Genomic DNA, 27,522 nt, shown 5'->3' with positions numbered 1-27,522 from the left:
CATAGAAATAAAGTGATTTGACTTGTTGAAACAAAGGGTTTGTTCTTCCCATATTAAGCGAGAAAAACGGTAAAGTATACGGTTCTTGTTTTAAACTGATTCATTGTGCTAGAAGCTGTAAAATACATACGTTACACTTACTATCATAAAGATTATTGCTGCAGGGTTATTAATAGAAACCAGCTACACGAGAACAAATTATGTATAAAAAAAATCTATCCTCAGTTATCTCTAAAAAAATCAGATTTATTTTGAACGAAACATAACCTCAACAACTGCTAGCTATAGGATAGAAAAATGTGTAACAGACCAAGGTATTTTTAATTAATTTTTGAAATTTATAGTGTTTCTAATTAGTTTTTTCATAATGAATAATTGTAAATTGGCTTGGTCTTGTTTATATTCAGTGAGAAATATTGTATCAGTCCGTAAGTTGCATTCATGTATTTATTACTTCTAATCCTTATTGTCTTTTTTATAAAAAAAATTGGAAGCTTATATTAATTTCTGAATATACTTTATGGTAAATGTAGCCTTTTTGCATAATTTATTGATTTTTTAGTGGACAGTACAAAAATGTTAAAGATAGTTATTACTAAACTATCACATTAAAGAAAATAATGTGAGGAAAGACTGAATAAGACCTAATGTAAAATTTGTACAAGTTTACTAAACCTCTCAATGTAGGGAATTTTTTAATCTTCATACTTCAGAAAAAATTCTGAAATTTTAACCACAAACATATTAAAAAATATGAGAATATATTTGTAGTAAAAATGTTGTTGTTTATGAAGTTAAGCTAAAAAAAACACTTAAGCTAAAAAGTCTTACCTACTTGAGAAGTCCAATTGCCCTACAAGAGGGCCTATCATTCTATTTGAGATCCAAACATCCTATCCAAGGATCCCGAGGGTCTATAACTCTATTCAAGGGCCAACTTCTATCTGAGAGCTTGCACTCTACCTAAGAGGGAGTTCCTCCCTTTAAAGGAGAATAATTTATTTAGGTTATCCCTCCACGCCTTTCTGAAATACAGGACCTATTGATGTCTGGAATGAACCTGGCATGTTGACGACGTTTAACACCATACAGCCTAACTGGGCGAGATATCAAGTAAATTAAGTCATTTTTAGACCGTTCCTCACTTTTATTTAATTGATATTACCATCCTACTCACTTATTAAATACTTTCCATTCGAAAAATTAACAAAATATTTGAAGTGGATCTTGTAAACTAGTAGCTATTTTTACTTAATTTGGAGTTAAAGCATTTAAATTTTGCCATCTTGCATTTTATTGCATTTGTTATGCTTGTGAAGCAAATAATAAAATACAAAGTGTTTTTCGTTTTCTAATTGTTTTAGTGTAATATGTGTTTACTGAATGTTAATCAGTAATATTTACTAAAATGTCAAAGTATTGCTCACACAGTTACATTCTTGTAATAGCCTACAGTTGCCTTACTGTAGACAGCCATCACAATATATTTAACTGAATCTTAACTACAGATGTCCGAGTGGGCCATGTGAACTTTAATATGTGAAGTAACACTTACTTACAGTCTGTAGGTGTTGTGACAGATAATTTGTCTATCCCTCCAAAGTACGTGAAGGCATGTGAGTGGAAGGGTCAATGTTGTAGGTACCGTACCAGTGCCCATCCTATTATTCTTTCCTGATCATCTTTGCTTACCTTTATATAATTTACATTGCTTGAAATGTTAAAACACTGCACTACCAAGTACTCCTGTTGAAGATCTTAATAATTGTACGATAGCTAAATTAACTGTTCCTATCAACAAGCCAAAGGGTTGAAGTAGGAAGTGAAGTTTAAATTGTATGTACATGAGAGATGACTTATACAATGATATGATCCATAATGCAAATTACATCCACCAATAGTTAAATCAACCATAATAAATATTAATAGGATTTAGCACATTTGTTATTGTTGTATTTTAGAAAAAAACCACTATGTTTGAGGATTGAAATCTACCTTCTTCTTCAGTTGTGAAAAATCAGCATAAAGTCCAAACTAGTGAGAATGAATGCAAGCGATGTTACTGTACAGAACCGAGAACACTATACAACGCATGTCACACACACCAGTGAAGGTAGAAAACTGGGGAGAAAATCAATGTAGACATTTTCTGTTGTATTGTGGCACATCATCATAACCAAAGAGAACAGAAAGGCGATGGTTGGAACGGGTAAAGACCTTGTAGTAGCCATCTAGGACCTTATGTAATGGTCCTCGACCTCAATATCATGATGCGTGTATAGATTTTATTGGCTGAGATTGGTTTGATTGTTAACATTTTATAGGTTTCCTAGTTCATCTTGGGCAAAAAATGTTCCTTTGTGGTAGCTAAAGTGGCCTAACTTCAACAGGTTAATTTGAGTTAGTTCAATTCAATTCTTTTTATTGCATAAGGTACACAGAAGTAAATCGCAATTGTCAATATAGAATAAATCCTATTAGTGGTTGATTTAATAATTGTATATACAAAGCCTTTTGTGCTTTTAGTTCTTTGTACTGACATTGCTTTGGTACCAGTGTGGACTTAATGCAATGGTGTATCAGTCAGGAATTACTGGAGTTTTTCAGTGGCAACCCATTGCCGCTCTTTGTAGTTTTTACGTCTTTGTTTCTGTATTAGGGATTTTTTACACCTGAAGATAAAGATAGATTGCTATCCTCAAAATGTAATGTTCTGTTTTTGTACCATATATAGACCCGTACTTAGACCGGTTTTTCAGACAATTTTACGGGTGGCGGGACATGACAGGGCTCGCTCGAATATCTTTTCCGGGGCCTGCCAAAGCTGAGTATGGTCCTGAGCATATAGCAAAGGCAAATGTCCAAAACCGTGTTATCCTTTCAAATCATCATCAGTAACAAACTTTAAACAAGAACATAATGAATGTGTTTTTTACCTAACAATATATCGAGGAAGGGGTATATTCCACTTATGAGGAAACTGTGCACTGGTGGTTCTTCCATCTGAATTTTTTTCATACATAACTAATTCTTAGGCCTATTGTAATTGAGACATTGATCACGGAATAAACTAATAACTGACTAGCTAGAAAAGTCCTTGCTGTCCTAATTTTGTTTGAAATCATCCATACAATAGGCAGTTTATCACAGTCCTTTAGTGTTACCAATGGCTATGTTACTATAAGTTTCGTAAAATTATCTCAATACAAATTTAGTAGATTTTACCCAAATTATATTATTTTAGGTAAGCTCAGTTCGGGATCGCTGAGTGAGGCAATCAAGAAGAGAAATGCTCTGTACAATGAAGAAGTGAAGAGGCAGAAAGAGAGCATTGGCCGCATTGAGAAAATCTCTGTGGAGTATAAAGGAATACCTAAGGATGAGACGTTTATAATGAACAGGCATATCTCGACTCCATACCATGTCGCTCAGCGTAAGTAATAACGTATAATGTTGATTATTTATTAGTACGTTGGATTACTAGAAAAACGTACAATGCTGTTTTTACACACCTTTGATCACTATAAAGTATTTTTTCAATGAGGACTGTCTAGTAAGTAGATTCTATTTTGGTATAAAAAAATTCTGTATGTCTGTAATTAAGGTACACTTAAATACTAGTATTGTAGACATATTTGTTTAGTCACTTATTTTAAATAATCACTCCATACAAATTTAGGTACTTATCGTAATGGTGCCTACATGCTTATAAATTTCATTGTCATTAAATTCTGCTGTACAGTGAATGCAGAAACACCTTCCACTTGAAATGTTCAGAAGATTTTCTCAAATTTCTGTGTGTGTTCAGGCATCATCTTGTGAAAACTAAATTTTTGAACTGTCTTTTTCATGCTTTATCTTTAGGTTGCCCTTCTTAAGTTTCCAAAAGTTTGGCAGTACCTTTCAGAGTATGTGCACCATAATTCTCTGAATGCATTTTCTCGTTTTTGGGAATTTGTGTGCTCCTACTCCATAGATATAAGTTAAATCTCACAGTTCACATGTTTTAAACTGTGACTCATTTGCAGGTACGGTTCGGTCTTTATCTTAGGAATCCAAAATTATCAATTATGCTGCTTCTTGTGGTTTTTCCTGAAAATTCTTTGAACACACCTGGCATAACATTTGTGGTAACCTAACTTATGTGAAACAATTTTATCTAACGAATTTTGTAGTATTTTAAGACAATTTACTTTACAATTGAGAGCTTTAAATGAGTGGTTTTCTTGAATCTTGTCATTTATTTTTGGCCTTTCACATTGCTCTTCATGGTGCACTTTTTAGACAATTTTAAACCCTGATGCACAATTCACAAACTCCACTTTCAGTGATTACATTGTATATTCACATTTGCTATATTACTGATCAATGGTGTAAACCAATTTGATTATTGGTTTTTTACCAACAAAAGCCTTATTACTGAATGCTCCCCTCATCTATTGGAATTCTCAAACTCTCATATATTATCAAAGTTGTTGTTGTAAAATAATGTGGAATGATACTATCTTCACACTAGTACGGTTGGATGCTAATTAAACGAACGATTGTCTAGACACCAAAATAGCCATGCTCTGTCTCTAGATTACAGACGGAAACGTAATTTACATTTTGAACAGCCCTTGGTGACGTACAATACTCGTGTGATTTCAGATATCAATGAGTTTGTTTCACAAAAAGCAGCTCTGGCCCTTGTAGACGGAAACAAGTTGTGGGATTTTCACCGCCCTCTGGAGGCGGACTGCTCCCTGAGCTTCCTACACCTGACTGACAGTGAGCCGCACCTGACCAACAAGGCATACTGGCGTGCGTGTTCATTCCTGCTGGGTGCTCTGGCTGAGACCTGCTTCAAAGACAATGTGGAGTGTCACCTTCACAGCTTCCCGTCACCGAATGGTCTGCACCTGTTTCTAATTCAGTAATTAGAGAATATTGGGACAGTTTGTGTGGCAATATAACTTGTTAAGAAGGAATATAATTATTACAAGAATATTTATGATAAATGTTATGAAATGGAAAATCCATGTAACCAATGTGGAATAGATAAATATTAAATAAAACTTAACTCAGTATTGCTTGCATTAACCCTTAAAGTCTCTTAAGAAACACTGGCCTAGAATCAATTAGCGTGCATTTAGATTAAACAAATTTACTTGTTAGATTAAACAAGTATTATTTGTTTTTTGTTAAAAATAAAATAAAAAACAAACTTAAAAAAAGAGTTTTAAAATGGTTTTGCTAGGAAACTTACACATGATGTGGTAGAGTGATTGCCATGATCTACCGCACCCATATGTTTAGTGTAGTCAAGGACTACATTTGGGTTTCATTTTGGGTGGCTTGTTAAGGCATTTGCGTAGTTATTATTATTGTTGAACGCATTCAGGAGGGGCTGTTCTCTAAATCAACAGTATGACTAAGATTACATATTGTGTTGCAGTGAAAAGTGGTAGCTTCGTATATGACGTGCAGCTGTCCTTGGGTGACTGGGTGCCGACCAAGAATGAGCTTCTAATTCTGTCTGCGGAGTTTGTCAAGATCTGTCGTCAACACCTGCCGTTCCACAGACTTGATGTTGACCCCGAGCTGGCCGAGGAGATCTTCAGCTACAACCCATTCAAGTCCTCACAAATTCCTGACATTGCCAGCAATAGCCCAGGTAGAGTGTAGCGTAAACATAACTTTTTCAAATTCCCCAGTTAACTGGTTTAAAAATTACTGATCTATTTTTAGAACATATACTCAGGTATATTAATTGTGATGAATTGGAAGAAATAATTACCATTGATTATTAGTACCAAGTGTCTGTATAAGTTGTTTATAATATATAATGAAACTGGAAGATTTTTCACATGCCATATGTCCCTTACGTTAACAATTTTTGAACAGGCTTGATTTAAAAAGTGTAATTCAACCTAACATAGTACTGTATACCATAACCTTCTAGCAACAACCATTGGCAGTAACTAAAATGTTTAACTAAAATATCTTTTTTAGGCTTCAATTTTTTATAGGACTAAAGAAAAACAATTTAAGCACACTATTGTTTTTTCTGTCTTTTAACCCTGGCAGTGTATGAAACACATTTTGAGTGCGCTTCAAAAAAGCTGCCTCTTGTTTGGAAATGCACCTCAGATGCTCTTCAGGGTTTTTGGATGAAAGTACTATTTATTGGCAAGATAATATTTAAACCAATGTATTAAAGAAGTTGTAAACTAACGGATATATGTATACATATTTATATATTATAGGTCTTTATTGGTAATGTAACAAGTTTGGTAAACACTTTTCACAAATACAACTTGGAAAGCTCGCTCTAGCAGACTGAAGAAACTACCAAATACGTCGTTTATAGCCAATCACAGGACTGATATGACGTGACTGACAACACCATTACCAAATGCAGAAATTAAGTATTTTTCAGCACTAACACCCAATTCATTCTGTGTCCTATTTTGGTTACAATAAACGTTCTTCCAAATCCTTACATCAGGTCTTGTAAATTTCATAAAATACGTTGGAATGTGCACTTGGTGCATCACGGCCAATCCATTGACCTGGAAAGCAGTCATTGAGAAATACCTGGTTGTCAGTCAGATAGTGTGGTGGTGCTCCATCTTGCATGAAGTAAACATTTTGTTCCTGGTCATTCCCATTGATCTATGCTTTCAAAAATTGTTGCAATATATCCAGGTACACCATCCCGAAACCGAGACGGGTGAATAGGCTGTCCCGAACTCCGACAACATTAGCAGAGTTCATTACCAGAGCAACAAAAGGAAACACTTAACCGAGTAATTTGGTCGGTAACCCAAACCGTGGAACTCGTTCCCGTTAATGGTTCTCTCTTGGAAAGTAAGACGCTGTAAATTTTCTTCTTGCTCAATGCACAAAACACGTTCAACTTAGGGCTATCACGAGCATGTTGCAATGTTTCATTTGGATTTTCACTGCTCCAAATCCTAGTTATGTTCGTTAACCTTGCCACTTAAATGAAAAGTTGACTTGTCAGAAAAGATGTGTCTAAGGAATGTTCATCATCTAATCGATTTATTATATCTGCATAGAAGTTCTTCCGAGCATTTGTATCAGTGTCTTTAATTGCTTGTAAAAGCAACAATCTAAACTGTACGATTTCAAATGCAAATGTTTTCTCAACATACGCCAAACCATCATATCTGGGACTCAAGATGCACACCGGATTGATTTCGTAGGGCTGTTGACAAAACTTTGTCTCACTTGCTCAAAGACTTCGTCAGATGTGCTTGGACAACCTGATGATTTCTTATGTTTTACTGAGCACTCTGTTTCTACAAAACATTTATGCCACTCATAAATTGTAGGCCTACTGGGAGGATCTGTAGCGTATTTGGTATGAAAATTACACTGAACTTGTCGCCAACTTTGATAAATAAATAAATAAAAATGCCTTTATTACTAGCGATACTCAGTTTACACTGTTTTTCAGTACAACTCAAGTCAAGCACAATAAATATGTCCTAAGCTAATTAAATAGATAACTTATACTGACAATAACTTACATGCACATAGAACATAATTACAAAAAAAAGCATGAATTTACAAATCACAGAAAGAGCTCTTTAGTCGTTTTTTAAAACTGGTAACTGAGTTTAAAGCTTTGACGTTACCGGGGAGACCATTGTACAACTTCGGACCGAAGTACGAAAATCCTTTCCTCCCTACTTCAAGCCTCACCCTAGGCAGGTGGAGGGTCCTGTTTTGTCGAGTTGCACGCTGAGAGACCTCATCCCGGTAAACGAGCTTTTCGCAGAGGTACTCCGGTTCTTTGAGCTTCAGAGTTTTGTGTATCATGCAGCCGGTGAGTATCCCGCACACGTCCTCCATGGGGAGCATGTTAACAGCAGTTCTGAAAGGGGTCACGTGATCACGACGCTTCAGTTGGAAAATGAAGCGGATTGCAGTGTTTTTGCATCTTTTGTATTCTAGTGACATTTTCCCTTGAAATACTATTACCGTATGCAGGATAGCAGTACTGAAATACTGACAAAACCAACGACTGCATGAGACGAAGTTTTGTAGGCTCAGGTAAAAGATCTCTGAACCTATATAAACCTCTTAAACGACCAAGCGCTCGTTGAATGGCGTAAGTGACATGATGGGTAAAGGTGAGCTCACTGTCTAGCACAACACCTAGGGTCTTTACAGTGTTACATACAGCCAGGCTTTCTCCGTTAAGCCTGACAACTAAACCTTGGTCATCCATCATGTCAGTAACAGTTTGTGGTGCCACATGCAGGACATTACACTTGCTTACGTTCAGCTTCAACCCATTTTTCGCTGACCATACGGAGATTTGCTGAAGGTCAGTGTTTATGTTGTTGATAGCTAAATTTATCTTGCTGGGTTCGTAAGCCAAGTGCAGTTGACAGTCATCTGCATATAAATGAGCCGTGCAGCTTTGTATACTGTCTGTCATATCGGAAGTGTACAGATTGAAGAGAAGTGGACCCAGACAGGATCCTTGAGGGACACCTCGCTGCTTGAAGAGTGGCGAAGAAGTGTCACTTCCCAGCTTAGTGACTTGTTGTCTACTACCCAAGTATGATTTGACCCATCTCACAGTATTATCGTCGAAGCCCATATAGCACATTTTGGCCAGCATCATCTCATGGTTGATCGAGTCAAAGGCCTGGGAGTAGTCTAGAAGTACAAGTGAGTTTTGCAGTCCACGATCTTTGGCTTGAAACATGTCACTTAACAAATTTGTCAGCGCTGAACAGGTACTGTAGTTTTTGCGAAACCCTGACTGCAATTTAGGAAGCAACTTATTATCTGCAATGTATTCATTCATTTGAGCGATAACTATTTTTTCTAACACCTTTGACATTGCTGGCAAGATAGAAATTGGCCTCAAGTGTTGTACAGATGTAGGGTTGGTATTTTTGGGCAATGGTTGAATAACACTAAATTTCCAAGCATTGGGAAAAGTACCTGATCTAAAGCTTTCATTCAAAAGATGGGTGATTGCTTTAATTGCATATGGGCTAACAGCTTTTATCATTTGGATGGAGATCTCGTCCGTTCCAGTAGCGTGAGATTTTATTGTGTCAATAGCCTATCTGACGTTATCATCGGTAATAGTCTTAAATTTAAATGTTTCTCCATTACCCCTTCTATTAGCTTCCAAGAATCTAACTAAATCCTTATCTACCTCCAACCCTGAGCCCATCTCAACAAAATATTTATTCATTTCATTAACCTCTAAGCTGTTTTGAAGAGTTTTATTCGCCTTATCAGGAACAATATCACACTTTCGAAGGCATCTCCAGAATTCCTTAGAAGACTTAGTACAAGTAAGGTTATCATAGAAATAGTCTTTTTTAGCTTTCCAAATTAACTGGTTTAACCTGTTTCTAACAATTCTGTATTGATTCCAGTCACTTCTCTGTCTGGTTCTCCAATATTGATTTCTAAGTTTATTCTCAGTCTTAGTGAGTTCTTTGAGTTGATCACTTCTCCAAGGGGCTTTCTTCTTTGTTACCCGTTTGGAGACAACTGGTGCATGTTCATCAAATATTTTCTTAATATTACTAGTAATAAACTGCTCAATTTCATTCACTCCTTCCATGCCTAGAGCAATATTCCAATTAACATTTGAAGTAGTTTTCTACTGCCTTTTCGGGGTCAAATTTGGAGTAATCTCGGTATGTGATCAGTTTTGAGCTTGGTCTTACTTTAGGCACAAAAATCTCACAAAAAACAAGTTTGTGATCTGTCATAACCTGCCCACGATGATCTTTAATGCTTGCAGTGTCTACTACACCGGTTCTCTTGACTTCAGTCGACTTGTCCACGATAATATGGTCGATTAATGTGGTTGAAGTCCCTGTAACTCTTGTAGGCTCGTTAACCATCTGAACTGCATTTGAGTCCTTCAGGAGACGGCGGAGATACTTTGCATCGTTGCTTGTGGCAGAGAGAAGGTCAATGTTTGTGTCTCCTAAATAAATCACAGTGTTGACTTGTACTGCCAGTTCCACAAACAGCGAGTGAAATAGTTCCTCAAGGCTGGAGGATCTCACATAAGAAGGTCTGTACACTTCACAAAGCCCAATCCGCACTCCTTTCCACTTTAGAATTACACAGATGTGTTCTACTCCAGGATTTATGTCTTCAGACAAGAAATGTTGCTCAAATGAAATGCCTTCCTTGATGTAAAGAGCCACTCCTCCACCCATCTGGTGCCTGTCAAGAACTTGGTTGAAAGTGACGATCGCTTCGCAACAAGACATATCCTGGTATACCATAACTTTCTGATGGGGTGCTAGGTTGTAGCCAAGTTTCTGACACACAAAAAACGTCAAAGTCAAAATCGCTCAATAAAGAACACATTTCATCAAACCCTGTGTTCAGGGATCGCATGTTCAAAATGAGCAACCTTGAGACGTCGACTTTGTTGTTCACACCCCCCGCGCTGCTAGTTTCCCTGCTCGGGAGAACTCTCCAGCTGTTCGTTGGACGCTGGCTCTGAGCAAGGAGGAGGTGAATACAAAGCTGCAGCCATGACATCAACAAACAGAGAGCCCAAACGTGCTACGGCTCTCCTGTTAAAATGTACGCCATCTCGAGAGAGGTCTCGTTTACTGACGTGACAGTTGGCCTCCACAAAGGTGACATCAAAGTTGTTGCACATCAACTCGACTTGCGAGTTGAAATCGAACAACGCTTTGTATGTGATATCACGCCTAGTCAAAACACTGTTAAAAAATATTTTTGTGTTTTGAAATCGGGTTTTAGCAGTGAAGAGGAGGTCAGCAATACTATGAAGGGCCTCGCGTTTACCGTGTCCTCCATTGTAGCCCGGCCTGCCCCGGTAACCTCGTCTCAAATTATTAGCTCCTACATGAAAATATATTACATCTAAATCTAAGTCTATATAATCTAACAGTTTGTTCTTAATATCTAAGGCTTTTCCACCTGGACAACATTCTAGATGTGCACCTCTTACAACAGCTTCAAAAGAAGAATGTCTTAAGTGTGAGTCACCAATAAGAAGCACTTTTTTAAAGTCTTTGGTATGGTGAGAGACGCAAGGAGGATCAGAGGTGTCAGATGAGGTAGGTGGGGGTGTTGCCTGAGGGGTGGGATTGATGGCGGGGGTGGGGGGAGCAGTCATACTTGGTAAGATCAGAGTAGCCTCGGTAGCAGCTGGTGTAGGCAGTTCAGCCAGTACAGCGTTCTCATCATCTTCCACAATAGGCTGTTCCGACACTTGTATCTCAAGCCGTTTCAGTTCCAACCGCATACTCTCTATTTCAGCTTCTAAGACCTCGATGGTAGTAAGAAGACACTTGCGCTCACCGGAGAGAAGATCGATTCTCTGTTGGTGTTCAGCTATTATATTTCCAATGTTCACAGTCCCATGTCGATCGATTTGTTCCTTAAGTTGTTCATTTTCCTTCTTACATTGAGCAATCTGCAAATTAAGCTGACGAACTTCATCTTCTTGTTTGCTTTCAAGTTCGCAGCATTCTAAGGATATTCCTTTAAAACTTTTGTTGAGGTCAGTGCATCGATTTTCGGCTGCAACCAAATCCAGGCGAACATCTTCGATGTCACGTTTGAGGTCTTCGTTGGATTTTGTTGTATCGTTAAGTTTAGAGAGGAGGGAGGAAACATGAGGGATTAGGTTATCTATTGCGTTCTCGCCAAATGTTGCCCTAATAGACCTAAGCTCATTAAAAAATAAAGCTGACAAATCTATTACATCCTGATGTAAATAATGCAGACCTTCAATCCCTTTTAAACAACTCATTTGATCTTGTAATTCGTACCATTTTTTAAATAAAGAGAAAAGGATAACTGTGTTCCTTAAACTATTAATAAATAAATAAATTTCTCGTAATAAAATAGAGTAAAACAAATATCTATCAATAAATAAAATATTACACTCTTATTACTAAAACACGTAAATATATTATTTTTACACAAAGATAAATTAATATAAATACTTAGTCAACACACAAATTACAACACAATTAAATATCTAAAAGTACGGAATAGGACAATACAGTGTTAAGGCATTTCTAAATTACGAATCTCGTAATAAAAAAGAGTAAAACAAATATCTATATCTATAAATAAGTAAAATATTACACTCTTACAGTAGAACCCCTCATATCCGGCCTCGGTTTTACCGCACCTCGGTTTATCCGGCTACTTTCCGGAAGCCAATATCGAAATTTATTTACCACGGCTTGCAGGCGCGCAGTTGCACGCACTAGTCTCCCACGACTCTTGCGTTATTTTGGTGTATCTATTTGTTTACATTTTCCTGTGTTGTCCTCAGTTGAGCTAATAGGTTAAACCTGTAAACAGTTCGTTGATTATTTCCAGTGCGGTTAGTACAGTACAGTACAATTGTTTTGTTTCGTCAAGTGCTGTGTACTGTAGGTTTGGTTTATCCGGCCGAATCGTTATCCGGCCAGGGGCTCGGTCCCGTGGTGGCCGGATATGAGGGGTTCTACTGTACTACTAATACACGTAAATATATTATTTTTACACAAAGATAAATTAATATAAATACTTAGTCAACACACTAATTACAACACAAATTAAATGGTCTGCATGCTAAGATTAATAAAAATAAAATTATTAAAGCAATGGATCCTGCTCTGTCAAAAAATGTCTGACTCACACTAATTATGATATTATTACACAACGGCATGAACTCCTTCAAAAAGTCACTGGCAGTTCAAACGCAGACAAGAGAACTAGAAGTATGGAAATAATTGAAGGCGCTGCAATAATCCGTCCATATGGAGGGGCCGTGCAGCGGGTCTGGCCTGGTGAAACGGGAAATGTTAGTCTGACAGCCTGCAGTTGGCAGCGGCGCAGCAGAGATGTGCAGAGGCAGTTTTCTGTTATCAATGTCCGACTGACAAGGCTTCTAACTTTGATGTTAGTTACGTGTCTTGACATTAACTACTTACAATGCAGTTCATGGGTTGATTGATATAACGTCAACTGATCATTACTAATAAAAGACTTATCGACACACTGTTATATATTCATAAGTTAGTTTGTTACTAACGAAATATAAGTAATAACTGCACAGTTAAAATGAATGCAACTTTACACGGCAGCCCAGGCTTGCCACGATCCTGATCCAGTAAAGGCAGCCATCTTTAAAAGTAATTGCCACTAGCGCTTGTTGCAGTGCGATTATTGACTAGCAAACTATGCGAGTCAAAACTTGATTTGTTTCCCTTTAAAAACAACACTAAAACCTGCACTGTACCTTTTTTGAATAAATTTATATGAGTTTTCAAAGTTGTAAAGTCCTTTTTGGAAACATCTTGTATTATCATGTTGAGCATTTATTAGCTCTGAATTCCAACTGTTGCAGGCAACAAGATCACTTTGTACAGAGTGGGCGATCATCTGGACATCAGTCGTGGTCCGATGATCAACAACACCAAGCTGCTGGGCCGCACCTCAATCACTGCTGTCAGTATTATTGCAGATTGTCAGTCTGAGTCAACAGAGATAATCTAACTTGACTAGTCCTTTTATTTTAAAAATAATGGATGTTTGACGATCTTAAGGAAACTAAGAATCTTATAGCGTAATTTTAGTTAAGTTTAAATCACTTGAGAAATATTCACAGTGGCGTTGGACCTTAGGTACAAATTTTCTGATGATTGTTGATGTTTAAATTTTTTACCCGTGATATTGCTAAGAAGTTACTACATTGAGGTTTTTATTAATTTTATATTCTTCATAACTCATTATTATGTTTAAGGTGTTTTAGGAAATGTTATAATTAGGCCCAATTATAAAAAACTGAAGATAATATGTAAAATTATTATAATATGGGAAGTGACATGTTTTTTATTCATTTAAGAATTAAGGAAATTATAATTATGTATGAAATATAAATTAAGAAAATTTTGTACTTTTTAATTTTTTAAAACATTTTTATAAATAAAAATCATGTCACTCCCTGAAGCCATTGTATATAGTAAAATTTTATTATATACATTTGTAAATTCTTGAGAATTTTTCTATATAATCACCATTTATATTAAGGTGCTTATACCGTATCACAAGTTATCTTTTTAGAATCTGCTGCCTGTGATTTGAACAACTAATTAACATTGCCACGAGTTTGGTGCAAGGCAAAATTCCATTTACTACCTTTCTTTCACAATTGACATGCTTGTCAAGTTATGGTACAGTTAGCTTTGTTACCATTTTTGTTGTATTCTTCAAGAAAGATTTCAAGTCTCTTATTTTGGATTTGGAACCCACCTAGCACACAAATTTGTAGTAGCCAGGTTTTGGAACCCACGTAGCACACAATGTTTAGTAACCAGGATTTGGTACCCACCTAGCACACAATTTGTAGTAACCAGGATTTTGAACCTACCTAGCACACAATTTGTAGTAACCAGGATTTGGAACCCACCTAGCACACAATTTGTAGTAACCAGGTTTTGGAACCCACCTAGCACACAATGTTTAGTAGCTAGGATTTGGAACCCACCTAGCACACAAATTTGTAGTAACCAGGATTTGGTACCCACATAGCAAACATTTTATAGTAACCAGGTTTTTGGAACCCACCTAGCACACAATGTTTAGTAGCTAGGATTTGGAACCCACCTAGCACACAAATTTGTAGTAACCAGGATTTGGTACCCACCTAGCAAACATTGTATAGTAACCAGGTTTTGGAACCCACCTAGCACACAAATTTGTAGTAACCAGGGTTTGGAACCCACCTAGCAAACATTTTATAGTAACCAGGTTTTGGAACCCACCTAGCACACAATGTTTAGTAGCTAGGATTTGGAACCCACCTAGCACACAAATTTGTAGTAACCATGATTTGGTACCCACCTAGCACACAATTTGTAGTAACCAGGGTTTGGTACCCACCTAGCACACAATTTGTAGTAACCTAGTTTTGGAACCCACCTAGCACACAATGTTTAGTAACCAGGATTTTCAACCCACCTAACACACAGATTTGTAGTAACCAGGGTTTGGAACCCACCTAGCACATAATGTTTAGTAACCAGGATTTAGAACCCACCTAACACACAGATTTGTAGTAACCAGGTTTTGGAACCCAACTAGCACACTATTTCTAGTAACCAGGGTTTTTCATTACAGATTCATGCTCCAAACTCCATGAAATTTGGAAAAATAGTTGGAAAGTTCCGTTACGATTAAATGATTTTTAATGGTTGATTTTCATCACAGGTTCATGTCAAAAGACTACCGCTATAGACTCCAAAATGATCATTGGTACAGATATTTTTGAAATAAAATCACTATTCTCTCACTCATTATTCCTTTTCAGTAAACATCACAAATCAGGCAATGAATTTTAAAGCGAGTGTCTTAGTGTAGGGCTCTGACCCCACCCACCACCAGCACTCGTCTTGTGACAGACAAAGCTAGTTCGTAAATTCCACCACCATCAGTGCAAATGCATGTGATGGTGTGTTATATTCTAGTATGTTCTTCAAAATGAAGCCAAAGATATCAGTTCATCATGTTGTCAAAGACGAAGAACCTAGTATTCTATCATGAAATGTGAATGTATCGTGTTGCAGGTACACAAGCTGGACAGTGAACTGGAAAACATGTACAGGTTTCAAGGAGTGTCCATTCCAGCAGAGATCAGAGTAAGTAATTATGAATTTGTAATTACATATTTTTATAACCAATTTGAATTGGTTTTCCACACAAAAAAGATGAAGTTATGTTTATAATTTAATGTAATTAAATTTAGTATTATGCAGCTACTTCAAATCTAAAATTTCTACCATGGGAATTAGTATTTAAGTACTGCATTTTTTTATTCATTTTTTATTCATTTGTATGTAAAACAAAGAATGAATGCCTTTGTTATTCTTTCTCGTAAATCCATTGTGATTGCTTTGCCATTGTGTGTACTGGTAATATATAGTGAAGGCTCGGATACCTTGTTTATGAAAACAAGAATAGAAAAAACACGAAGATTAAATTTAAGTGGTTCCATTAGAATATTTTGGATTGTTCGCTCGTCAGGAGCTAAATTGAAATAAATTTACAGTCTTCAATTAATGTAATAAATTCTCCTCAGAGTTTGGGTTTTCACTAATGAAGAAGATAAAGAAGTGTTTACTTCATTTTATTCTGTAAAAAAAGTCTTGGAAAAATTGTTGACCCAATAGTTTTATTGAAAGCAATCATTTTATTAAACACCAGCATGTTGTAAAGTTGACTGGCATTTACAATACTATTTAGTTCCTAAATCGATGTTTTTTTCTAAATAACGTAAGTTTATGATATTGAACTAGATCAGACCGTACGGAAATAGTCAAATGGTGGCTGCATCTGAATCTCCACTTCTAACCCTTGTGTCCAATACTTCTGCAATAAACAAATTTCATCAACTGTTACGTTAAACAAAATTTTCTCTTTCCTTTAAATAAAGCAGACTCATTTCCTTTTAAGTCTTATTCTACCCCTCCTCATGGTCCACTGGCCTGTGCAAGGGTCTTAACCCTCTAAGTGGCAAGCGCCGTCTGAGACGTATGATTCACGCCGCCGCGAAGTGGTAAGCGCCGTCACAGCCATTGCTTCACATTTAAGGCTGTTGCTCCGCAACCGTCCATTATTTTTAGGCCTAGTTTGAACTATCGTATTCTCCATGAAATTTCCTATACATATCATATAGTATAGTGTGTATTCATGTTACTAATGTTTGCTGGCTTAAATGAATCCAACGGTTTTCGTTTGACCTGGCGGCAGACGAGAGAACAGCTGTCTACTCGTCTCGTCACTGTTTTGAATGACGACTTTGCGTACTGTTATTGTCAGTATATTATTGTTTATCGCGTTGTTTGTGTTACCGGTAAATGTTTAGGTTATTCGTTCGTCATGGAAAATGTTGGGGTACTTTGGGATTATACTGACCACACCAGTATGAGGAACACAAACATATAAATTTATAGAAAAAAACATTATAGAATGAAAAAGCAACTCTTCAATTACAAACTTACAAAGATTATCAATTGTTAATGGGTTTCCTGTGACCACCAGAAAGCAGCAGTATCAAGGATGAGTGAGTGTAGTGGATTTCCGCCTTCAGCAGCAACTGCCAACTGCCACGCATATTTTAGATGTAGGCAACTAGTCATGATCTTGTAAAAAACGAATGGCCCCCTCTTCGCTCCTGGGCAAATCCCAAATTCTCATAGTGTCACCCATCACTAATCTATTACACACACAGTAAAACACGGAGGCACAACAAAGCGACGCACTCGACAGACACCTCGGCACGAAAGTACAAGAATGCCGCGCACCAGCTGAACGGGCGGCGATAATCTGTAATTACGTTATCTACTAGATCGCTCGACTTTGACCTCTGTCTGAGGATGGGGAGGGGTTTGCGATAAGACAATTCCTGTTTTATATTTACGAAATATACTGTGCTATGACAAACTAAGCCACTACACTTATAGGCCCTACACTACTGGGAGGAAAAGACAAGCCCCTTCTAGTGACTCGGGAGTAAAAAATCCAGTTTATACATAGATTTAGTTTTTCCCATCTAACTTTTTTGTTTTTGTAAATAGAAAAACATGTATAAGAAGTAATTTGTTTAGAATAAAATTGTGTATATTCTGTGTATTTGACATTATTTTGTAGCTTCAGTAGTTTCAAAGTGACGGACAGTAAAAATTAAAAATTATTTTTTCTAAAAAAAAAAAATTTTTACACATCTACAATGATATTAATTTGAAAACAATGGTAAGGCACCAAATATTATATTTATCCTTATTCTATAGTTTATAAGGAAAACAAAAATATATAATGTTGCTAGGTTATCACTTAGATAATATTTTCTAAAAATAAGTTTAACGATCACGGCAATTTACCCGAAAACGGCCTGCCACTGAGACCACAAATGACCGCCACTTATAGGGTTAACAGATAAAATAAGAGGGAGAGTTGATATAGTACAAAGTACTGATAAAAATTGTAACGGTCACAGATAGGACTTGATCCTGCGCTATCTCTCTCTCATACCCAAAGGCAGACGTCTTAGACCGCTTGACCATCGAAACTAAAAAAAAAAAATTAAATCTGCAATGTATGAAATACATGCATTTGTCTTCATTCAAACGTTTTGCAGACAACATGTAAATCAAGCGGACTGTATGTGATCATAGGTACGTCACACCTGGTGATCAGTAGCGATATGGCTGTATGTGATCATAGGTACGTCACACCTGGTGATCAGTAGCGATATGACTGTATGTGATCATAGGTACGTCACACCTGGTGATCAGTAGCGATATGGCTGTATGTGATCATAGGTACGTCACACCTGGTGATCAGTAGCGATATGGCTGTATGTGATCATAGGTACGTCACACCTGGTGATCAGTAGCGATATGGCTGTATGTGATCATAGGTACGTCACACCTGGTGATCAGTAGCGATATGGCTGTATGTGATCATAGGTACGTCACACCTGGTGATCAGTAGCGATTTGGCTGTATGTGATCATAGGTACGTAACACCTGGTGATCAGTAGCGATATGGCTGTATGTGATCATAGGTACGTCACACCTGGTGATCAGTAGCGATATGGCTGTATGTGATCATAGGTACGTCACACCTGGTGATCAGTAGCGATTTGGCTGTATGTGATCATAGGTACGTAACACCTGGTGATCAGTAGCGATATGGCTGTATGTGATCATAGGTACGTCACACCTGGTGATCAGTAGCGATATGGCTGTATGTGATCATAGGTAAGTCACACCTGGTGATCAGTAGCGATATGGCTGTATGTGATCATAGGTACGTCACACCTGGTGATCAGTAGCGATATGGCTGTATGTGATCATAGGTACGTCACACCTGGTGATCAGTAGCGATATGGCAAACACTGTCTCAAATGTCATCGGATTATTTTAGTGCACTTTCCTCTAGGTTTAAACCATCTTGAGTGTTTTGAACATGTTACGTGATTGAAATGACTTAAATGTTTTATAAAAGTGAAATGACTAAAATGTTTTATAAAAGTGAAATAACTTAAATGTTTTATAAAAGCATTTAATATATCAACTAACACTACAATTAGTCTATGACATTAAAAAGCTCAAGAAGTGTGTCATACATGGTTTAATCCTGAAATACCTTTGTTTACAGATAAACCATTTTGCATACTCTATCCTGGAAGAGAGGGCTTCAAAACTGGTAAGATTTGAAACACACCATACCAACTTAGATTATTTTGCTTACAACAATGATAAAGAGGTTACGTTTAAATTACATATCAAGCACCTCTTATATCTGGTCTGATAACATATGATAAAACGTTTGTAACCGTAAGTCTTGTAAGTTAGGGATGCCACATGAACAAGCTCAATAACTTTATCCCACACGTCGGCGGTGCACCGTGGTCTGGAGAGGGATGTGGGGTTTTTTCTTTTTACGATGACCTTACCCCCAATATTTTTAGGAAAGATTACCTTTACGAAAATTGCATTATTGCAATTGAGTCAGTTTTTGAATATGTGCTGGTGGGATAGTTACTTTTTACACGTTAAGAAAGTCAAGATGTGTATTTTTAAATCGTAAATTACTGAATGTTTTATTTTTTCTAAAATAAATTCATATTTACTGTACACACTTTTGAACCATTTTAAATTTTAGATTCGTAACTAAAAGAAAATATAAAATATCCGGTGCATTAGCGTAGTTTTAAAATAGAATATTTTTTGTGTCATAATTTATAAATGATGAAATTCTGGCACAGTATTCATCAGTTTTGTAATTATGTAGTGTCTTTAAAAAGTAAACTACATTTGCTATAAATACCTTACAACTTTTAATCACATTCAATCTACCCTATTACCAAATTAGACCGGTTATAACAGGTTTTTTTTTTTTGCTCTCTTAGGACAAGAAACTTATAAATTGCACTTAGTCCTGTAAGAACCTTAGCGCTGCTTCCAGAGTGACAGGATGGGTAAGGTTGGAGGTAGGGGTCGCCTCCTATCGAGATCCATGAGGAAGAATTTAGAACACTAATCTCAAAGTCATGTCCCCCCGGAAGAACCAGTCAAAGCAGGCAGCGGGTGGCACACCGTTGTTGAGGCTAGCAAGAACCTCTGAGGTTAGGGAATAAACCCCACCAACTCCAACAGTAATCTCCTGCAGTAGACTAGACCTATCGAATTGCCCTTGAGCCCCAGAATCTCAGCATTTGCAGTTAGTGATATACCGCTCTTGGACATCCATAAGGTTGCCCAGATTTAAGTGACACATCGGTGTTTGCGTACTCAGTGGTTATACTGTTTTTATGACAGGTTACACTGTACACTTAGATTCCTGCAATTTATATAAAGGATTGTTTCCACTATGCCTCTTTGCAACTTGGTGGAGGCACAATGTTACTTGCAATGTCCAATGGCTCCAAAAGCATTTGCACGGGTCGTCGTAAGTTGACTCATGTACTTCCCAACATTAACGGGAAGCATCTTTCAATAATCACCTTTTTTAGCAGTTCAGTGCGTCTGCCATCCTCGAGAGGCATGATGGAAACAAACCTTAAACCATCTCTATCAAACGATTTGGGATTCACCGAATATGTTTAACTGATTAAACTTACAAGATGTTTAAGGCTTCTTTAAAAAACTTAGTACCTTAACATTTTTAATTTTTTTCATTCTACAAAATTTTTCACAGTTTTGCTTGATAAAGCAAAGTTGAGAACACTGTGTTTCTTATTAGTGAATGCTGCAGTTGCTCAAGAATTTATTTTTGGTTTTTTCTCCATGTTCTTTGGTTACTTTTTGCCATCCCCATTTGATAGTTGGTAAGTTAAAAAGGTGATAATATAAACACAGTACATGTGTGTCATATCTTGTAGCAGCGGTACCCCTGTTTGATTGGGCCAAGAAATGTTTTTTTTTGTCTAGGCAATATGGAAACCTCAACCGTACTTAAATCTGAAGAGGTTTAAAAATCTCAATATATTTATATTATATACGGAACAATTAATAAAATCAACAACCCTGCAAATTTGGAATAAATCTTTGTGGGGTAAAAAAAATCCTAATTGGGGTCTGTTGTATATTTTTGTATTTCAAATTGCTTATATTAAAAAAAAAATTTGAAAAAGATCACCAGGCTGGGGACGTTGCTGATTCCATGACAACTGGGGCCTTCATAAAATGTGAAGGAGTAAGTGTTATTGACAATCCTCTTTCATGTATTGATAAAACATGTTCTGTCGGACATACTTTTATTCTTTCTCTTTCTTGTATCACTTCCTAATATTCGTCATGTTCCAGAATCCTGCAAGAGTCCCCGCAGCCTTGGAGTCCCCACCTTTGAAGCAGTCGGCAGAAGCCACCTAGCACTTACTAAGTCTAGATTCTAGAGTGATCACTTTTTATGTTTAATAAAATGTATATATAACCAGTGTTTTATTTGTTTGAGAACCATCGCACAGAAATTTAGCAGTTTTCGTGATACAGAGTGGAATTTAGTAATGTTACCATAACGTATTCTTCAAGGGATCGTATATCAGGTACTTATGCTTGAAGCAATCCAAAAAAATGTTGTACGGACGTGTTGTGTTTTGGACAATAATTATGGCATTGTCAAACTTATATAGGTACAAAAATTTTTTGCATATGCAAAAATAAACACATGTATAGACATTGATATTTCACTTTGGTGGGCTAAAATCTAGGATCTTGGTTGAATTAGCAGTACTAAGAGGTATCTATATCCCGTCTTATCGTGAATTTTAACACATTGAATGCGGAAGACGCTTGCTGATTGTGTTTGTTCAGTCTCACCAGTATGAACCCACAGTGAAGATGTTAATTAGTACACTAAACCTATGGTCATCAGTAAGGTAATATGGTTTAATGAAGCGTTGGGGCCCATAAAAAAACACTTCACGTTGAGGTAGACACACACGCTGGTTACTTGGTCAACTTTTGACATTACACTTTTCACTAAGTCCACTGTATTTCCCGTAGACATCCTGGGTACGTCTCTTACTGTTTAGATTTCAACCAACTAAATAATTTCATTTTCATACTGCGGCTAACCTGTTCTTTAAAATATTTTGTGTCCGTTTCACTCCTGATCAACTGTAGCTCATCTTGTACATGCTTCTGTGACTTAGTTTACATTATGTGTAATGGAGCGTGAAAACTTGTGTGATTCTGAAGTTGACAAAGGGATTGTGAGTATAGGGAGACTTTAATAAGTGGCCTACACTCGTTATTCGATTGCTATTATTGAAAAATTCGATATATTATCCAACTTCAATGTATGTAAAAATCATACACAATTGGAGTTATAATACATTACCATAACAAGAAGAATCTCGTACATTACAATTTTAAATACATAAATTTTACAATAACGTTACAAAACCAACTATGGCTTAGACGTAGATTTCAAAGAAACCTTACGATATTTATAACTTGCCTAGCTTGGTATCAATAAGTAACTGCTTTTGTTAAATGGAGGAAAGAATTCTCCCCATGTGTTACCAGGAGCCAAACATGTGACTTCCACATAAAGTTTACCCGTGAGTATAAAATTAAAGTGGTAGTGATATTGGTGAAAGCTTTGAAGTTTGCATTATACCCCTATCTAATATTCTCCGGCCAGGACAACTCGAATGACATTACCCTTCCTTTAGATCATGAGGAAGAGCAACAGAAAGTACATTTGACTTCTGTAGACCTTGAAATACTGTATTAGACATAAGTCTAGTTGCTTCATTTATTAAAAGGCCTATAATAGTAGATAGTATTCCTAGCACTTCCAGTGGAATTTTTGTTTTTTCTCTCGTGTTTGAATTTTTTGATATAGGGTTAAATATTTTCTCCTGTGTAAAAAACAGTATGGACTATTAAGATACGCTAATTGCACAGTGTGAAATATTTCACTTTTAAAAAGTGTTGTTTTATTTTTTTGGAAAATAAAATTATGGGACTATCAATTTTTAGTATTTTGTTTCTTTAAATCATGTATAACAATTATCAATTTTTAAATAAAGTATTTTGTTTCTTTAAATTGTGTATAACAATTAGATAGAGGAACAATTATTTTAAACAATGTTTCAAATGCCATTGCTCTATCATAAACAAAATAGTTATTACGGAATGAGCCCTGCAGAGGCTCATATAACTACTACCTCAATGGGCTAACCCCCCCCCCAGCCATGGTTCTTAGACATGATCCAGATGAAATGGATGAGATGATCCAACCAAACTAGTAGAGAACAAGTGAGTTTAAGACAGTGTTTATAAATTCTTTCAAATTTTGATGGGCCTTTGTCAAGAGTAATTCTATTAAATCCAAATTCTACTACAGTAACATTTCATCATAACATCTGCATATAACATTTTTCTGCTTATAGTATCTCTTTTATGTTCACCAAAATAGTCCTTTTTAGTGCAAAAATACCGCATTTAAGGTCTTGGTCATTTTAGATTACATTTATACAGTCTGCTTTTCAGTAGGCCTACATTTTTATTGTTCATCTAATTTATTGTCCCCGCAAATCACTGATTCGGCTATTTATTTGCGCCCAATAAAGGCGGGAGTTGTGGTGGTGCAGTGTAAGTGAAAACCAATGTGCTTCCTCCGCACACTAGGGATTACTCTCTATCTCGGAATGCAGACGACGTAAAACGGACTTCGTACCCATCCAAGGCTTGTAATATGGTTTCTCTAACTGAAACACCAATTAACAGCTTATTATTTTGGTCCTTAACCATTCAATACCCCTGAGAAGTATAAGTAATTTTTTCTGGTTTCACTTTGATATCACAACCGAAATATCTTAATGTCTTCTTTGCTACCATTCGCAACCCAATTTTATTTTTAAGGTGATGTCGAACTTTCATGGTGAACTGTTTCAGACCTGGAAGGAACATAACACCACAGAACAATCAAATTTGGCAGTTTTTAACTTCATACTGAGGAAATTGGAAGATATGGATGCTGAAGGACAACTTTTATACAAAGTGAAGATTAAATGCAAGTGTTGAATTGAGCTCCAGTTCACCTTCCTCTTAGTGCAGCATCTGGATCTGGGGTCATGTTTGTTTGAAGAGATCCAATAAAAGTCGGTGAAGAAGCTCCAAATGAACCCTAAACTTTGTTTTGTCCACTAGGTGACTCTGATGACAAAACAATGTAAAGAGTTTGAACTTCTTCATCATCAACTTTTTTTGGATCTCTTCAAACAAACCTGACTTCAGACTTAAGATTGAGCCTAACTTAAAATTCACATTGAATCATCTCTTCCCACTTATTGTTCTATGACTAATACATAAGGTACTAAACCTAAATTTACCAGAAAAATGTAATTTAAATTTGGAGAAAACTTGTTTTGAATTATTCAGAGGAGGAACAAAGATTTATTTGCATTATAAATGGATGAAGCATGTTTTGAACGGAATATGATGAAATAAACAAACTCGGGATACAATAAATATTTTATTTGTGAGTACGGTACAGAATGAATTGTTTATTCAACAAGAAGCGTACATGGAGTCAATTAATTATGGTAGTTGTCTCTATCTATTGTAAAAATCAAGTAACACTTCACTACGGTAAACGACAAACGTAATAACAAATTACCATAACCTCAAAGGTACACAATAGCAGCTGACAGCTTAGGACCACATGACCAAAAAGGATCCCTCTCATTGGCTTGCTGGAGTAATGGCAACTGTCTGACTGAACGGGCCTTTTGAAGAAAAAAGACGATTGAATCATCAATCTTTTAAATAATAGGATATTAAATGTTTTATTTGAAAATTATATTTCCATTAGGTGTATTTCAGCATAGTGTTAATTCAAGTATCAAAACGTATTAGTTATTACTATTACCAGGAGCAAAGACCCTGGATAATTTTATTTTTCTGTCTAGCAAATGTTAGACTAATATGTCTTTGCCAGTTAATCATCCTCAAATTATCAAAGTTTTTAATTTATACCTACGGACCCAAGAAAAACAAAATGAACAACTTACAATAAAAATATTAACAGTTATACTATCATTCTTCCATTAATTTTTAATTCAAAAATAATTTATAATGGATAGCTTTTATAGCTTGACAAAATATTTCAAACAAAACGATAACATTATTGAATTTTTGTACATCCTTCAGCAGTGATGGTCAAATCTACACTTTTAGTATTTTAAAACACAATTCCTAATAGTTTTGTGTGGCTACATTTTATTTAAATAAAATCACCAGTACTACTCGCATAATTCTTAAACATTTGGATACCGCTCGAAAAAGCAAAAAGTAATCAAAGAATTCCACTATTCTGAGAAATGGTTTTATTTTAAGAACGGAGCCATACTATCTATTTCTACTTTCATTTTATGGATTATAAAATGGGCATCCAGAACTTAAGCAATTTACTGTAAAAATTATGGGCATATATGTATTATTTACAAAATGTATTTAAAATCTAAAATGTTTGAATAATTTCAAACCAGTATAAGACATATTAAAAGAAAAGTAAGGTGTAAGCAAACCGATATTTTATGGAGGGCAGATTTATACCACTAATATTATTTATATAGCAATTTTACGACAAAACGAGAAATTAGCGATCGTCTGTTTACCGCCGAGTTGCAAAAGCATGGCAATTCACGAATTCAGGTTTTCATACACAAAGTACGAATACGAACACGTTTTATCGATTGGTAGTTAGCGTTATGATGCTTAGCTACCGCAGCAAATAGACACATCTGACTCCGGGCGATATATGTAGGCCTACATAATCACAGTGAATACTAACAGTAACAAAATATTATTAAAAAAACTACCATAATTTGTTAATCTTATTTTCTAGGTACAGGTTTTCATACACAAAGTACGAACACGAACATGTTTTATCGATTGGTAGTTAGCGTAATGATGCTCAGCTATCGCAGCAAACAGACACATCTAACTTCGGGCGATATATGTAGGCCTATATAAATATAGGAATACTAATAGCAAGCATATCATTTACGAAACTACCATAATTTGTCAATTACGTCAGTTATCTATTTTTCACGCAAAAAATATGTAAAACAAGTTTTATCGATCTTTAATTTTCAAACTTCAGACCGGCTGTCGTCTCCAATATAGCGCTCCAGTACTTTAATATAAACATAGAATATGCTAATTTAGGTAAAATATTTTTCTTAAAATCGTTATATTTATTTTGGTAAGTTGTCCGTCTACCACTACTAGCCAAACGAGAACATTCATATAACAAAGAACTCGCCTCGGCTCGAGCAATTCCGTTACATCGTTCAGCCGTTAGCCGTTATCGATCGGTCATCGTCACAAAAGCAGACGACGCAATACGCAACTTTGTATCCGATTCATTCATTGTCTTCTAGGTTTAGCCTAAGTTAGGTTTTCACCTACCGATATGTTTCCGGATTGGATGTAGTATGCTATGAACATGACTCCTCTATAATAGTCTATAACTATAGTTGAATTGATTACAAAATAGGACTTGAACGAGGGGGGTGCGGTCGACAGCTGAGAGCAGCCAATCAGCTTCGAGTAAACCGTACAGCGTTGCCGTTTTCATATCCGCACGTCACTCCTCAGTCTCAGTCTCTGCCCAGTAACCGATTCGTGCGTTTCACTTTGTAGTCTCATGTTCTGTGCAACTGTAGTGGTGTTACCGTTGTTTAACAGTCCTTTTCAGGACTTAGCTGTGACTTAGGCCTACAGTAGTGTAACAAACTATTTTGTACTTTCATAACCTTCGTACTGGTAGTTAATGACTATATTTACATCATGAATGCAGAAAATCAAAATGTGAAACGTCGTGGGCGTCCGCGCATTCATCTTAAGCGTTTACATTATCAGAACGTAGGACGTGGTTGTACCTCTGAGCACTCAAGCCAGAAAACTTGTTTGCACTGCCAAAGAATATTTCCAACAGGAAAAAAACAAACAATGGGCCACTCTTACCCGTTGCCAAAGTTGTACAACGAACTGCAGCGGCCCTGGGCATAAATAAAAATACCGATGTAAAAATTTGTTCAGAGAAGAAGAAAAACATTGATGAGGGAGGAAATGGAGAAGTACATACCCCAAATAAAAAGAAACTTCCACGTCAGAAACGAGTTACAAACCTGGATAATTTCCAAAAAGATGCAATCCGTCGTCATGTGTATGCATAATATAGACGAAAGGAATATCCTTTAAACTTTAAAAAAAACGAATTCAATCATTGAAGGATGCCGATTTATTTAACGGCTGCAAATCTTCTCTTTCACTTGTTTTAAAACAACTTGGCTTCAAGTACAAGTCAGTTGGGAAACGGAAAGTACTTCTTGAAAGAACAGATGTAGTTGCATGGTGCTGTAGGTTTCTTCGTCAAATGAAGAACTTAAATTTAGATGAAGTAGTCTGGATTGACGAGACATGGGTTAACACAAACCACTCCCAAACAAACGCTTGG

The 27,522-nt window shown here is 36.3% G+C and overlaps 1 protein-coding gene across 1 annotated transcript; it reads left to right on the top strand.

Annotated features, from left to right (window-relative positions):
- Positions 1-235: 235 nt before the first annotated feature.
- On the top strand, positions 236-21,467 carry LOC124357970 (39S ribosomal protein L39, mitochondrial-like). Its single transcript, XM_046810140.1, has 8 exons — positions 236-428; positions 3,245-3,433; positions 4,651-4,893; positions 5,438-5,656; positions 13,388-13,488; positions 15,606-15,677; positions 19,201-19,248; positions 21,351-21,467. The coding sequence occupies exons 1-8, from the start codon at positions 368-370 to the stop codon at positions 21,414-21,416; spliced, it is 999 nt and encodes a 332-aa protein (XP_046666096.1). The 5' UTR covers positions 236-367; the 3' UTR covers positions 21,417-21,467.
- Positions 21,468-27,522: the final 6,055 nt, after the last annotated feature.

Source organism: Homalodisca vitripennis, chromosome 3 (genome assembly GCF_021130785.1).
Source record: "Homalodisca vitripennis isolate AUS2020 chromosome 3, UT_GWSS_2.1, whole genome shotgun sequence".
NCBI classification, from domain to species: domain Eukaryota; kingdom Metazoa; phylum Arthropoda; class Insecta; order Hemiptera; family Cicadellidae; genus Homalodisca; species Homalodisca vitripennis.
The sequence above is the reverse complement of the archived record's forward strand: the minus strand, read 5'-3'. Positions and strand labels throughout refer to the sequence as shown.